Consider the following 12,879-nt stretch of genomic DNA (forward strand, 5'->3'; position numbering starts at 1 on the left):
TTAGTTTTATGTGTATGGGATAATATCTGCCTTCTTTCAGCTGAAATAGTTCAGCAAAAGCTGTCTTTATTTCCACTGCTTCGTGCCCACGCTGCAGCGGAGGGTTTACTCCAGGGCTGCTGTACCATTTCGCGTGTTTTCTGTTCTCTCGTTTAGAAGCAAAATAATCCACGAGGTGGGTTTGAAGGTGGTTCCCCCCGCAAATCCCACTTTCCCTTGCAGCCTGCAGCAGCGGCCGCTGGGGCCCGCGCTGTGAGAACTCGTGTGTCTGCAGCAACAGCGACGGCACCTGCGACCCCATCAGCGGCTCCTGCCTCTGCGAGCCGGGATTCACCGGGACACACTGCGAGCACAGTAAGTGCCTGCTCTGTCAACACACGGAATTTACAAACCTGAGCGGCGGAAACCGTGTTTTCCTGCTAATTCCCTGCGGGAAGGACCCCCCGGCTGTGCCGCCCCCGGTCTGCCCGGCGCATCGCAGCGCTCTCGGGTTTCATCGGGGTTAGATCCTTTCCCTAATCTGAATTCCAGAAAAGATATTTTCAGGCTTGTTCTGGGCTCTGCAGTAATTTTTAACGTCAAGACCTCGTGTGAGGGATAGGACAGATGTATGTTTGGTTTGTGGCATAAGGGTTTCCATACTGGTTTTATTTATTCAGTTTTAGGGCTGCACTATTCCTCCATAAATCACTTTTTAAGGTCAGGCATATAGAAATGCTTCACATGTATAGAACATAAGAAAAATCAGGAAGTTTTAGGGTCCTGTGGTTATGAACAACAAAAATGCACGTTGGTCTTACCAGAGGCCCATAACCTTCACCTTCACCTCTGGCAGAGGTCAATATCAGAGGCCTTAAGTGTATAAAAACAAGCTTATAGATAATTCCTGATACGTCTTCCCAGGTTTCTTCACTTTGTCATTCAGGAGCTTCTTGAGACAGAAGCAATATCTCTATATTTAACACAACTTGATTTTTTTTTTTCTTTTCCAATTAATGTGCCTATTTTCTTTTTCATTCCGTGCAAGCATTTGGAGTCCACTTCATCTTGTGGCAGTAAGTTGCATGGTTGAGCTGCTCTTATTATTATTGATTATATTGATGTTGTTAAATAAAATAAACATTTTATCTATTAGTTTAACAATCTTACAGTAGCACAGATGTGAGACCAGAGTCTCAGTAGCGTAGGCAGGATTAACTGCTGGTGTCACATGGAAATGTCAAAACAATTAATCTGGAAATGTGACCTAAGACAAAAAGCCTGGAAAGTTGATCTTGCAGCCCTTGTTGCTGTTGGCACAGAGGGAGTGGAAGGGCAATGTGTTGGGAAGACCAGCTCCCAGAGAAAGAGCTGCCAGCTCCACTTCTCTTTCACTCTTGATCTCTCTCAAAATAGCAGCTTTGCAGACAGAAAGTAGCCAAATAGCTGGGTCTAATCTTGGCTGGCAAGCGAATCAGTGAAGCCATTGCCACTGATGAAACATCTGGCAGTCCTTAAAGTTCTGTCCATGGGGTTTTTTTTTGTTTTATTAAGTCTGCTTTTTACCCCACTTTGTGTGTGTGTGTGTGTGTAAAAATATATATATATATAATCATCATCATAGCTAGGCTTTGCGAATATATGAAATGCATATATATATTTATAGATCTGTGTGTGTGTGTGCAAGGTTCTGAAAGCCATAATTCTTCCCTAAACATTTTATGCTTCCTTGAAGGTTAGATCTTTATCCCTGGAGAGCTCCTCTGCTCCCAAGACACCCCCAGCCTCTCCTTGCAGGTTGGGCTCCTTCCCTTGATGAGCAGGCTCTCTGGAGGAGTGCCTGGATCTCAACATGCATCACAGCAGCCTGTGCCTGCTCAGGCAGGGGCAGATTCTCTGTGATGTGGACTGTGAAATCGTTTGTGAAGTGTACTGACCCCTTGCCATCACCTTGAAAGCCTCAGCTCCAGGCTAAGCACTGTGGGTTTGAAGGAAGCTCTGCTGAGAGCCCCACACCTGTGGCTGCTTTGCAGTGTGATTTCCCTGGCATAAATTCCCTGAACTCTGACTGAAATTTCAAGTGAAAACACTGAGAAGGATCCAGCTTTTAAGGCACAAGTGCACTTCAGTGTATTTACTTGTTGAACTAGCACGGGAGGCAGGATGCACGGGGATCTGCAGCTTTGGGAGCAGGAGGGGATGCAAATGGGGGGACTGAATTTCACCTGTAAGTGCAAACAATGTGTTCAAACATATTCATATTTAAACGATGGCCCATTTTTTGACTATTTTAAAGCAAAGAAATACTTAAGGTAGCTTGCTATTCTCTTGCCTCCCACCCCAACTCCTCTGTAAGAGACACAGGGGTTGGCTCCAATTAGGAGAAAGTCACTAAGCTGCAGGAGCACCCGAATTCATGCCAGCTCCCATCACTGCCCACCTATGGCACCAAATAGGTAACACCAAACCCACCCCTTTATTCTAGGCATAGAATTGTCTTTGAGGACCCTCGTTGCTTTCTGTTCTCTGTGATTCTTTCCAGATTGCCTGAAAATCACTTTGTTGATGCAAACACTAAAATCATATGCTTCTAGAAGAGATCTGGCAATAATCTACATAAGTCATTTAGAGGAATGGTCTTCAAAAATGAGTGGAGGCACTGTAATATCGTGTTTAGCCAAGTGTATCTCTGTGTTTCAACCTGTCCAAAATATCTAATGTGAATTAGGCAACTGGCCCTGTTCTTAATTGATTTTCCTATAATCCTGGAAGAAATTATTTTCTTTCTCAAATGTTTTCTTTCTTCCAGTAGTGAGTACCATGCAAATCTTTTGTAACTCCTTACATTAACTGCTGTGGAAATGTAATTGTTAATCTGTCCCCCAGATGTAATATTTTCATTTGAATTTTTCAAAGCAGAGCATGAAAGTAAAATGTGCAGCACTCAGTTTGGAGCTTTCCGAAGGAAATCACCACATTTCATATTTTCTCCAGCTTTCTGGGGAAAGAGGATTTTCAGGAAAACAGAGGAGCTTCTCCCCTCCCAGTTGATGAAGTCCCAGAGGAGATGTGCACATAAGCAACTCCAGACCAGTGGGCAAAGTGTCATCAGGCAGAATTCGTGAAGTCTCAGGCTTTACAACTAGAAGATGTCAGTTTTCTTCGCAGAATTTAGTCTTTCAACATCGTGATATTTTCCTAAAATAGATCTTAAAACCAACCCAACTTACCTAGACCCCAAGGAGAACACTTAATCTCCTCAGTTTTAAGCCCTTACCATTATGCCTTGATTCTTCTTTTGGAAATAGTAAGATTTCCCATGTATCTCAAAACTCCCTGTTGATCCCTGATCTGCTCCAGCACTAACCCATCATGTGGCTGTGATTCCTGTGCTGCAGGGTGCCCCGAGGGAAGCTTTGGCCCAGGCTGTGAGCACAGCTGTCAGTGCCAGAATGGAGCTGCCTGCGACCACGTCAGCGGAGCCTGCGCCTGCACGGCGGGCTGGACGGGAACCTTCTGTGAAAGAGGTACTGTTGCTCCCTCTGGTCCCTTTTGGGTTTATGCAGAGGGTTTTGGTTGTTTTTTTGGGTTTTTTGTGGGTTTTTTTTTTTAATTCCGAGAGCTGATTTTAAAATTTACAGTGTCAGATTTAAATAAAACATTGAACTTACTTGGAAACCAACACCGAAATGTGAGCTTCCATCCTAACTCAGCAAAGCTTCTTGCTGGGTGCCTGGTGTTGGGCATGTATTTTCACATGGTTAAAATTAGATATATGCTTAAGGGTCTGGCTGTATCACGTCTTTAAGGAGACTGTTCTTAAACAGAGTCCTACTATTTGAGCTCTGAGCAGGAAGATGCTTGTTCAGCCTTATACTTGCTTGTTTCTCGTGCCTCCCTGAAACGATTAAGATGCACATGGATATGTGGATCATCCCAATGGAAATCTTTAACAACAGATATTCTTTTAAACTTTACAAATCCTTTGGTTAAAGTGCTGGACTGGATTCCTTAAATACATTATTAAGTCAGTCCTTGGCGTCACCAAAGGAGGTTGCTGTTGAGCTGCATCATTGTGCAGATCATAATAAATGCAACAGAAACAGCATATAGTCAGTCAGGCACTCTGAAACTTATTTAAGTGTAAAGGATTGAAGATTGCACGAATTATGATCCTTAAACCACAATTGTTTTGCTTAGAAAGCAGCTTTATCAGCCAGTTTACAAGGGCAGCATTAGAGCCACAGTAAAGGGAAGTGGCAGCACTTGCAGGCAGCTGCTGCCCTCTCATGGGAAGGGAGATGCTCCACAGCCTGACCAGGAATACAGCAAAGCACCCACTGGCTTGTGTTCACACACTGCTTGTTGTTTCCTTCTCATTTTTACCAGGGATTATTATACAAAATAAATATTTTTTCCAAGGCTCTGCTACAAATAGAGCTTTGTAATTTATGGTATCTCCATTATGTCCCCTTTTTATTATGATTTACTTGAACTCTGTTTTCCTAAATCTGGGGTTTTTTAATTATTATTTTTTATTGGAAAAACAAAGCATTTGTCTGTGTTGTTGTGTAAATCCGCTCATTCCAGCAGGAATCTTAATGGGGACAAAGAAACTAAATAACCTTTGCCAAAGTAGGTGTGAGGAATATAACATCTATAGGGAAAAAAAAAATACAGCTCTCACCTTCCAAATCAGTCATGTTGGACATTTTTATCTTTTTTAATTCCTGAAAGAAGATTGTGGAGGGGAGAGTAGAATTTAGTACTTAACGTTCATAAAACACTGTTTTCTACGTGTTTTCTCTCAAACAGGCAGGGTGCTTGATCTGGGCTGACCTGAGTTACCTTTTAACATAAAACATTTCAGCCAGAACAGTTTGGCTGCTTCCGAAAGACGATGAGGGAGGAAAACGTGTGGGTGGTTTGCCCTTGGTAGAACCTTCTTGGCACCTTTTCTGTGAGGAGCTGCAGCGCTTCTGTTTCTGGTGACTGGGAGACTGGCAGGGTTTCCTTCTGGCAGGGATGTGCTTTTTGCCGTCCTCTTGGCAATCCACCCACGCTGGCCAGGCTCTGTTCCTCCCAGGCACAAATTTAGGGATTGACACCCAGCACTGCGGTGTTGCCTCAGACTTTTCACATCCTGCTGATGCCTCATCCCATGGCTGGGAAGGACTTTTCCGTCGTCACAGATATGTTGAGACTGAGACTTTTGCAGCCTTCGAAGTTCAAAGCTCTAGGAGAGGGCAGTCCCTTACAAAATCTAATATTGACTAATATTAATAATTAATATCACCCCTGCACAGTGAGGGTGTTTGAACCTGCAATCGTTGCTTCTGGTGTTTTGCATTGTGGCAGCGTGGGATCAAGATTCAGGGTGAAATTGCAGAAGTCCCAAAATTTGCCTTGGGGTTTTCTGGAATTGCTTTTCATTTCTTCAGGTGGGAGCAAAGTACTCCTGTTCCTTTTCATTAATTTATGACCTTCAGTATGAAGTAGGGCTTCATAGGTTAGCCTGCCAGTCCCTATTGGAAAACACCACTTCAGTGGCCATTTCCAAGTTCTTGCCACAAATTTCCATAATCTCTTCTTATTATTTATTAGAATAATTAATGTAATTTTAGTCCTTCCTAAGTCTCAACCTACGTATATCACCTGTCAGTAATACAGATAGCAGCCAAACACCCACCATCATCATCATCATCATTTGCCAGCACAAGACAGTTTCCAAGCTCTGTCATAGCAGGAGATACCTTTGCTCCAGGCTGCTGTTTCATGAGACCTTGCTGTGAATTATTTGGGAGGTGACTGAACTTCTGTGCCCTTGGCCACAGAAAGCTGCCAAAAGACCTCACACTCTTCAAAGTACTTTTGTCTGTCCCCCATCATCTCAGCTCAGCTCTGCCCTGAGTCACCTTTGATCAGCTGCCCTTCATCTGGTGTCATTCAGTGGTACTGCTGCCCCTGCAGTAGTGCTGTGGTCACATATAATAATGATGGGTAAGAATAAAGCTATTGAGACACTTCCTGAAAGAAAATTAGACATTTCTGAAAGTGGGACGTGCCTGCTCCATCTTTCACCCCTACTCAATCCTTTGTGAAAATGAACCTCGTGAATCTTTTCAAATCTATTTCAAAGGAGTTGCAAAATGAGCAGAAGTGTTTCAGCTGCAAAATAGGTAACGTTTGCAAATAAGGCTGAAAACAAAATAATCTACAAAGAAATGTTTTCAGTCTGTAGGAACAATCTAGGAAAGGCTTCCTTTGAATTTTCTTGAAAGCAGCAAGTGATACAAAAAGAACACCGATGAAATAATATATGTTTCTTCACAAGGTCTTGCATTACCAAAGGAAAGTGAATAATTTTTGGTAGATGCTACTAGCAATGCCACTAGATACCTTCCTTATCTGGGTGGAGAATGTTACTTGCTTGGGGATGAGGTACCAGAGGCACACATGGAGTTCTGACTGGTCTTGAACAAGTAGCAATTAATGCCTCTACGTTCCTGGACTGTGCAAAGGCGAGGATCATGGCAAAGGTGGCTTTGTAAAGTCCTTTCTCTCTCCTGTTCAATCACAGATAACCTAAGTAGCATCTTCTCCAGAAAAGATGCTTCTACCAAGGGGCTTTGGGTTTAATGCACTTACAGCTGAAAAGGCAAGGGGGAAAAAAATCAAAAAATCCCAACTCCAAAACCAATCTTTATTGTGATAATTAGATAAATATATCAATTCTTGCTTCAACTAAATGTAAACATCTGACATGGAGGAAGCCTGAGCCTGGGCTCCTGATGTCAGGCAGCCCAGCAAACCCAGAGGAATCCAGGTGTGCCTGCCTTCACCAGCCACACTCCCAGCTCTGTCAGAAATGTGCCGAGCGAGCAGTCACCCTGCCCTGAACAGGGGCTGCTCCTGTTTGGGGAGGCAATTGTTATAATTGTTTTAGTTCTGTGAAGTGCTGAGCATCTGCTGCTCTCGCTTTGAAGGTTGGGGTTGCCTTCACTGCACTGTAATTTTGTTTAATTCCGTTCCCTGCTGCTCCCTGGTATGTGCTGTGTGACCCAAGGCTGTGTCCAGTTATGGGATCAGGCCAACACAAGAATTATCCAGTTCGCTGGTTCATCTGACCAAATATCCCCAAATGCCAGACAATTAGTTCACTAACTGAAGGCAGCAGGAGTCTTGGGCCATTCCTGCAGAATATGTATTAATTGATGCATTAGTAACAGCAACATATTGCCCTTGTGGGGCACAGCACTTGGCATTTGCATCTTAGCTGCTGATCAGCACTGCCACGGGACGGACAGACTGGACTTCTCCCTTGAGATTACAGCTGTTAATCATTGTCATAAGATAGCCCAGCAAGATTACTGTTTTAATAAGATAAAAAGGGAAAATAAATACTGTGCATGTCGAGGAACAGCTGACAAGGCTGCGTAGTCCCTCTGTTAAATAAAGAACTTTGTCGGGCTTTGAAGTCGCTGAGGGTTCAGCAGGAGAAGCCTGTCCTTGTCTGCTGAAGCAGAATAAATATGGACAGAGAGATTAAACCACACACAGGTGGCTCATCCTTACAACTTGCTAACAGCTCTCTCCCAGTGCAGTTTGAGCAGAGGCTGATGGATGCATTATGGTGTTACATTGGTATGAAGCTCTTTCCTGTTTTACTGAGGCAGCACAAACTTGGGAAGGGCGGGAAACCTGAAATCTTTCTGGACAGGACAAAGGGAAGAGCAGCCTTTTGATTTTGAGTAGATGAAACAGTGGTTTGTAGTCACAAGCTGAGCAGAAGCTCTGAGAGTAGAGGAGCCAAAGCAGATGCTCAGTGTGTTACACTGCTGCTGTCACTGGATGAAGGTCAGGTTTGCCTCTGGCTATGGATGTGAAATTCCCCCAACTAGTAGCCAAAACAGACAGCTCACTGCTGGAGAACAGAATCTGCATCCATGGAAGAGGCAGGATGAGCAGACTGAGACAAAAAACCTGGGCATGGAGAAGACACAGGGCAAGAAAAATGACAGAAGAGTCCAACAGTGAAAGATGCACACGGATAACTCCCTGGAAGTGTTCAAGGCCGGGTTGGACAGGGCTTTGAGCAACGTGGTGTAATGGAATGTGTCCCTGCCCATGGCAGGGGGGTTGGAATGAGATGATCTTTAAGGTCCTTTCCAACCTAAATCATTCTGTGATGATACCAGTGTTATTCTGATCTGGTTGAGGGCTGTGAAATTAGTGTGGAGGGTTGTTGGGTAGTGTATGTGATAATAATTGTCATAAGACTCTATTGGAAGACAGTTGTTGTGATTTCATGATAGAAGTGTGAGGATTTGGTTTTAAATATAAGTTTATATTGACAAGGAGGAGAAAGAGATAAGTTTTATTGAATAACTTATGCTTATCTCATGAGCAGCATAATTCCTGAGACTGATTCAGGGGTTCTGGGGAACGAGTGACACATAATTGTGTATCTACAGATTTATTATCATTTAGTGAGACATAATTATACAGATATTTAAATAAACTAGACACACACATATATATATGCAGAGATGTTAAATAAGGCTATTTTATTTTTTTAAAACTGTACATAGCAGCGTTAGCACTCTTGTAGTGAAACATTTAGCTATGATGTGGCCCACTGACAAGTACCAATGCTTATTTTCACTGCTTTCAGCACTGGTAAAGATATAAATTGAACCCATGGTGCTGCTCTTCCTTACATCTCCCAGATGTAGATATGGAGCTCCTTCGGCTCCCTGGAGTTGTTTTGCTACATTTAATTCATCTTGGTTTTCTCTGTTCATTCACTTTGCCAGTTTTTCATGTCAGCACTGAACTGCACCACTGTGGCTTATGTTCGCTGTAAAAAATCTTTAGAAAAGTGTCAGGACAGTAAATGGGAGCAGAAGTTTTGCATTTCCAAAGGGAGGGAGATCAGCAGGGATGGCCCTGGAGTCTCACGTTATGTTGAAATATTTCTTTTTTCCTCTGTTCGTTACAGAAGCACAAGTACCAGCTTGTGTGAACCCAGCTCCATTCTCTGACTTGCTTTATGGCTTTTCAATACTCTAAGCCATGTTTTACTGTGCAGAAATCCATTGCTTATGTAAAAGGGTCACATGTTTCCAAGATGCTTTTAGCAGAATTGTGCAGGCTTAGCCCCTTGAAGCAACTTTGGTTGTTAAGCATCTGTGAAAAGATGAGCTGGAGTTTATACAGAAAAAACAAACAGGAACTGTGCTAAAAATTAATGTTTTGCATTTGCAGCTTGTCCAGAAGGATTCTTTGGGCTTGACTGCCACCAGGTGTGCAAGTGCAAGAATGCTGCTGGCTGTGACCACGTCCTGGGCACGTGCCACTGCCTCCCGGGCTGGCTGGGAGAGACCTGCGAGCAGCGTGAGTACATCCCTGCTCCCAAACTCCCCCAGCACTGGCATGGGTTTGCCCTGGGAATGCAGGATGACCTGCCGGGGTACAGTTTTAGCTGGATCACATTCCTTTCCAAAGATGCCAAAAAAGGGAACAATTTTTGGTAGCTGCAGAAATCGTCAACATCATTTTTTTTTGGCCGCTGTTGGCACTCGTCAAACATGATAAGCATCAGGTTTTAAATAGCAGAGCTGTCTCCTGCCATATGACAACTCCCAGCTTTTTCTTTTTGTGTGACATTAAGAGATGAAATGTTGTGTATCTGTTTCTGGTGTGTCTCATCTAATTATCAATTATAAAGTGACAGATTACAAATGCGCAAAGTGGAAAAATCAGAGCTGGGACTGTTTTGTTATTTGAGTGTGACAAAATAGGTTTTTAACTAATTATTAGAAAAGTTATTTGTTTTAAAACAAATGTCAACTTCTTAGATGTTCACAAACATGGATTATCCCACGCTCTTTAAGCTAAAAAGGTGTTTGTGTGTATGTATAACATTGTCTCTTCTGAGAAACTTTTCACTACATTTCATGGGAAATTATATTTTTTTCTTTAGCTACATGACATTACACATGGAAACACTGAGCCTATTTGCAAAGTTTAGCAAATATGTGGGGTTTTTTAAGATCAAATATGTGGGCTTTTTTAAGATTTTCAGGGTTTAGCCTCTCAACTTCCTTGTTTCACTTTAGGATGATGTCATGGTCTAAACTTCCTTTTGAAAATACAACTGCTGTCTGCAGGACGGTGGTGTAGAGCTGGGCTCCAGAGCAGTTCCACAAGGAGCCAACTCTGATTGTTTGTGAACACTTCTGTGAACACTTCTTTAAACCATGGGTAGTAGTTTTCTGCAATAGAGAATTGGTTTAATTTACAAAAAAGAGGGAAATGTTGCTTGTATTGAAGCAATTCTATTCTCCAGCCATATGCCATCTTATCATCAGCCCTGTTTGAGGGCAGCACTTGCTCTTCATAATATTTTTCCCTTATTTGCCCCCACCATGCAACACAACCCATCTTCTCCTGCAGAATCCCCTGCTACTGGTGGGTCAGTGCTGCTGAATGTTCCCAGATTTTAGACATTTCTGCCAGCATCTCACCATTGCAGTCCTTTGTGCCTCCCTGTGCCCCCCATAGGAACGCTTGGCCCTCCATCACCCACCACCTGAAGATGCTGGTGGTAACACACCCTGTGGCTGTAGATTAATGGATTGACCACAATATAAGTGCAGAGCCAGAGTCATTTAGCCATCCCACAGAGCAGAAAAGGTGCTGCTGAACAGGTGTGATGTTTGCTCCTTGGTCACAGCCTGGTTTTACTGCTGAGCCACAGGGTTGCAATGTGTCACCTCACCCCTTCCCTGCTCCTTACCCTGCATTAGGGACAGGAAGCTTTGTTATGTATTTCATTAAAGTCAATTAAGAAATGCAGCTCTTTGTCCATGGCCTCCTGTGCCCCCTCCCCTACTCACATTAGGAAAAAACCCTGTTTATTGCCTTGTGCCTGAGCCATGAGAGCTTTGTGTTGGTTGATTTATTCCTCAGGCTGGTGAAGATACCAAAGCCTCTAAGGTCCCTGTAAGTAAAAGAGTGAGGTCAGTGAACAGTGCAGAGTGTAACCTCCTTTTCTCTTGGCTAAGTGAGGAATCTTCATTTCGATTTTATGACTGCACCTCATTCACGCTGCTCCAGAGCTGCTCAGAGTGAGGGAGCCAGGGGTGGGGGAGAGCTCACCACTCCCCATCCCCACCGGGTGTTTAATATTCACCTTGCTGGTTCCTGGGACCAGCTCGAGCAGCTGGAAGGACAGCACTCGTGTGGAAGTAATCAGATTGCAGGCAATGTGCTGGAGGATATTGAGGAATAATTTTGACATCATGGGATTTGAATTGATCTTAAGCCAGCCATGCAGTGCATTTTATGCTCTGCTATCTAATTATGGGCAATAGAGACAGTGATGCCTTTTGTTGAAGCTGCCTAATGCTTTCCATTACCAGACTGTGGTTTTCAGTTTGTTTGAAAATGAATTATGTTAAACTGGGATGAAATGTGCCAAGCAAGCTCTGCCTCAGCTTCAGTCTGTGTTTGGAGATTTTATTTTTGATTTTTTTTTTTCTTTTTGAGTGTGCACCTAAGATATTTTAGGGTTCCAAGAAAGAGATTTAGGAAAAGTCTGTTGCCTATTCTTTTTGGGGGGTTTTAATAAACTGCTTCATTGAGTGTCAAGATGCTTCAGTGATACAGAAGCGGGGATCTGACATTTGGCATTTCTTTAGGACAGAGTGTAACCTTCCTTTCTGTATACTCCATCCCTGGAAGTGTTCAAGGCCAGATTGGATGGGGCCCTGAGCAACCTGATTTAGTGAGTAACATCACTGTTCATGGCAGGGGAGTTGGAACTAGATGATCTTTATGGTTACTTCCACCCCAAACCATTCTATGATTCTATACAAACTCATTCATAGTTTGCAGTCTTTAAAAAATCAACCCAAACCTCCAGGAATCTCATTTTGAATATGGTCTGTAGAAGCTAAATACAATTAAACATCTGAATTTTACCCTAATTCTATCAGTACTAAAAATGCCTCTTTTTGAAGCTGTTTGGGCTCAGCAGGAACTTCACAAAAGAGGTTCCTTGTGGTAAAAAGAGAAACCACATTAGTTTGAAAAATAAACAAGTACAGAAAGATTGGTTCTGCCAGAGGCATTGATAATAGAGGTTTGACATTTCGTGGCATGTGAACACTTGACTTTGCAAATTCCCTATTCTTTTAAATCCAGTATTTCAGTTTGTGGAGAATGATCCACAGGAGCTGCATGAAAACAAAGCTTCTGGACACCCTGTAGAACATTAGTGCCCATCATTTCCCTGTGCTCCTGGGCACTTTGGGTGGCTTTTGACTTTCAGTCTGGAAGAAATTCTCCAGGTTCATATATTCCTTACTCTGCATGCAAAAATGGGATTTTAAAGACTGCAGACAAGTAAATCCTTCTCTTATGGGGGAAAGGCACTGAGAGGAAAATTTTGAAAGAGAGAGAAATCTAATTATTTAAACCTTTGGATTGAGTCTTCCCTTTTCACTCACCATGAAGAACAAAGATAAGGCCCAGGAATTTTGTACATTCAGTTGTGGAACTTCATGAAATAGCTTCAGTATATAATTTATTTTCTTAATCTTCAGAAAAGTACTTTGATAATCAGGATTGTCCCACCAAGAAGCAAAAAGCATTTGTATTCACCCAATAGAATAATAAAAATTTTCTTCTCTAGAAATTTTTGCTTTCTTACCAGAATTTTCACTGGAACACTCTTTTATCTTCTCAATAAGTGTAACAAGAGCTTTGCACACATACTCCATAAACCTCACACAAACCACTGGTAACCAGTCAGGGGACCTGGTGATGAGCTGGTTTTTCCTTTGGCTTGGTTATGCTATAGTTCTGGTCTGTATTGTGGAAATATTTAGTTCT

General features: G+C 42.7%; 1 protein-coding gene across 2 annotated transcripts in view; it reads left to right on the top strand.

Annotated features, from left to right (window-relative positions):
- Positions 1-12,879, top strand: part of LOC135419443 (multiple epidermal growth factor-like domains protein 6) — a 192,870-nt gene that overhangs the window by 155,293 nt on the left and 24,698 nt on the right. For both annotated transcript variants that reach the window (XR_010432993.1, XM_064665802.1), the window contains exons 22-24: positions 223-354; positions 3,378-3,506; positions 9,247-9,375. Coding sequence is in view for 1 of the 2 variants with exons in the window: in XM_064665802.1 (XP_064521872.1) it covers positions 223-354; positions 3,378-3,506; positions 9,247-9,375 (390 nt within the window). In the remaining variant the exon portion in view is untranslated. The remainder of the gene's footprint in view (positions 1-222; positions 355-3,377; positions 3,507-9,246; positions 9,376-12,879) is intronic.

Source organism: Pseudopipra pipra, chromosome 10, assembly GCF_036250125.1.
Source record: "Pseudopipra pipra isolate bDixPip1 chromosome 10, bDixPip1.hap1, whole genome shotgun sequence".
NCBI lineage: Eukaryota > Metazoa > Chordata > Aves > Passeriformes > Pipridae > Pseudopipra > Pseudopipra pipra.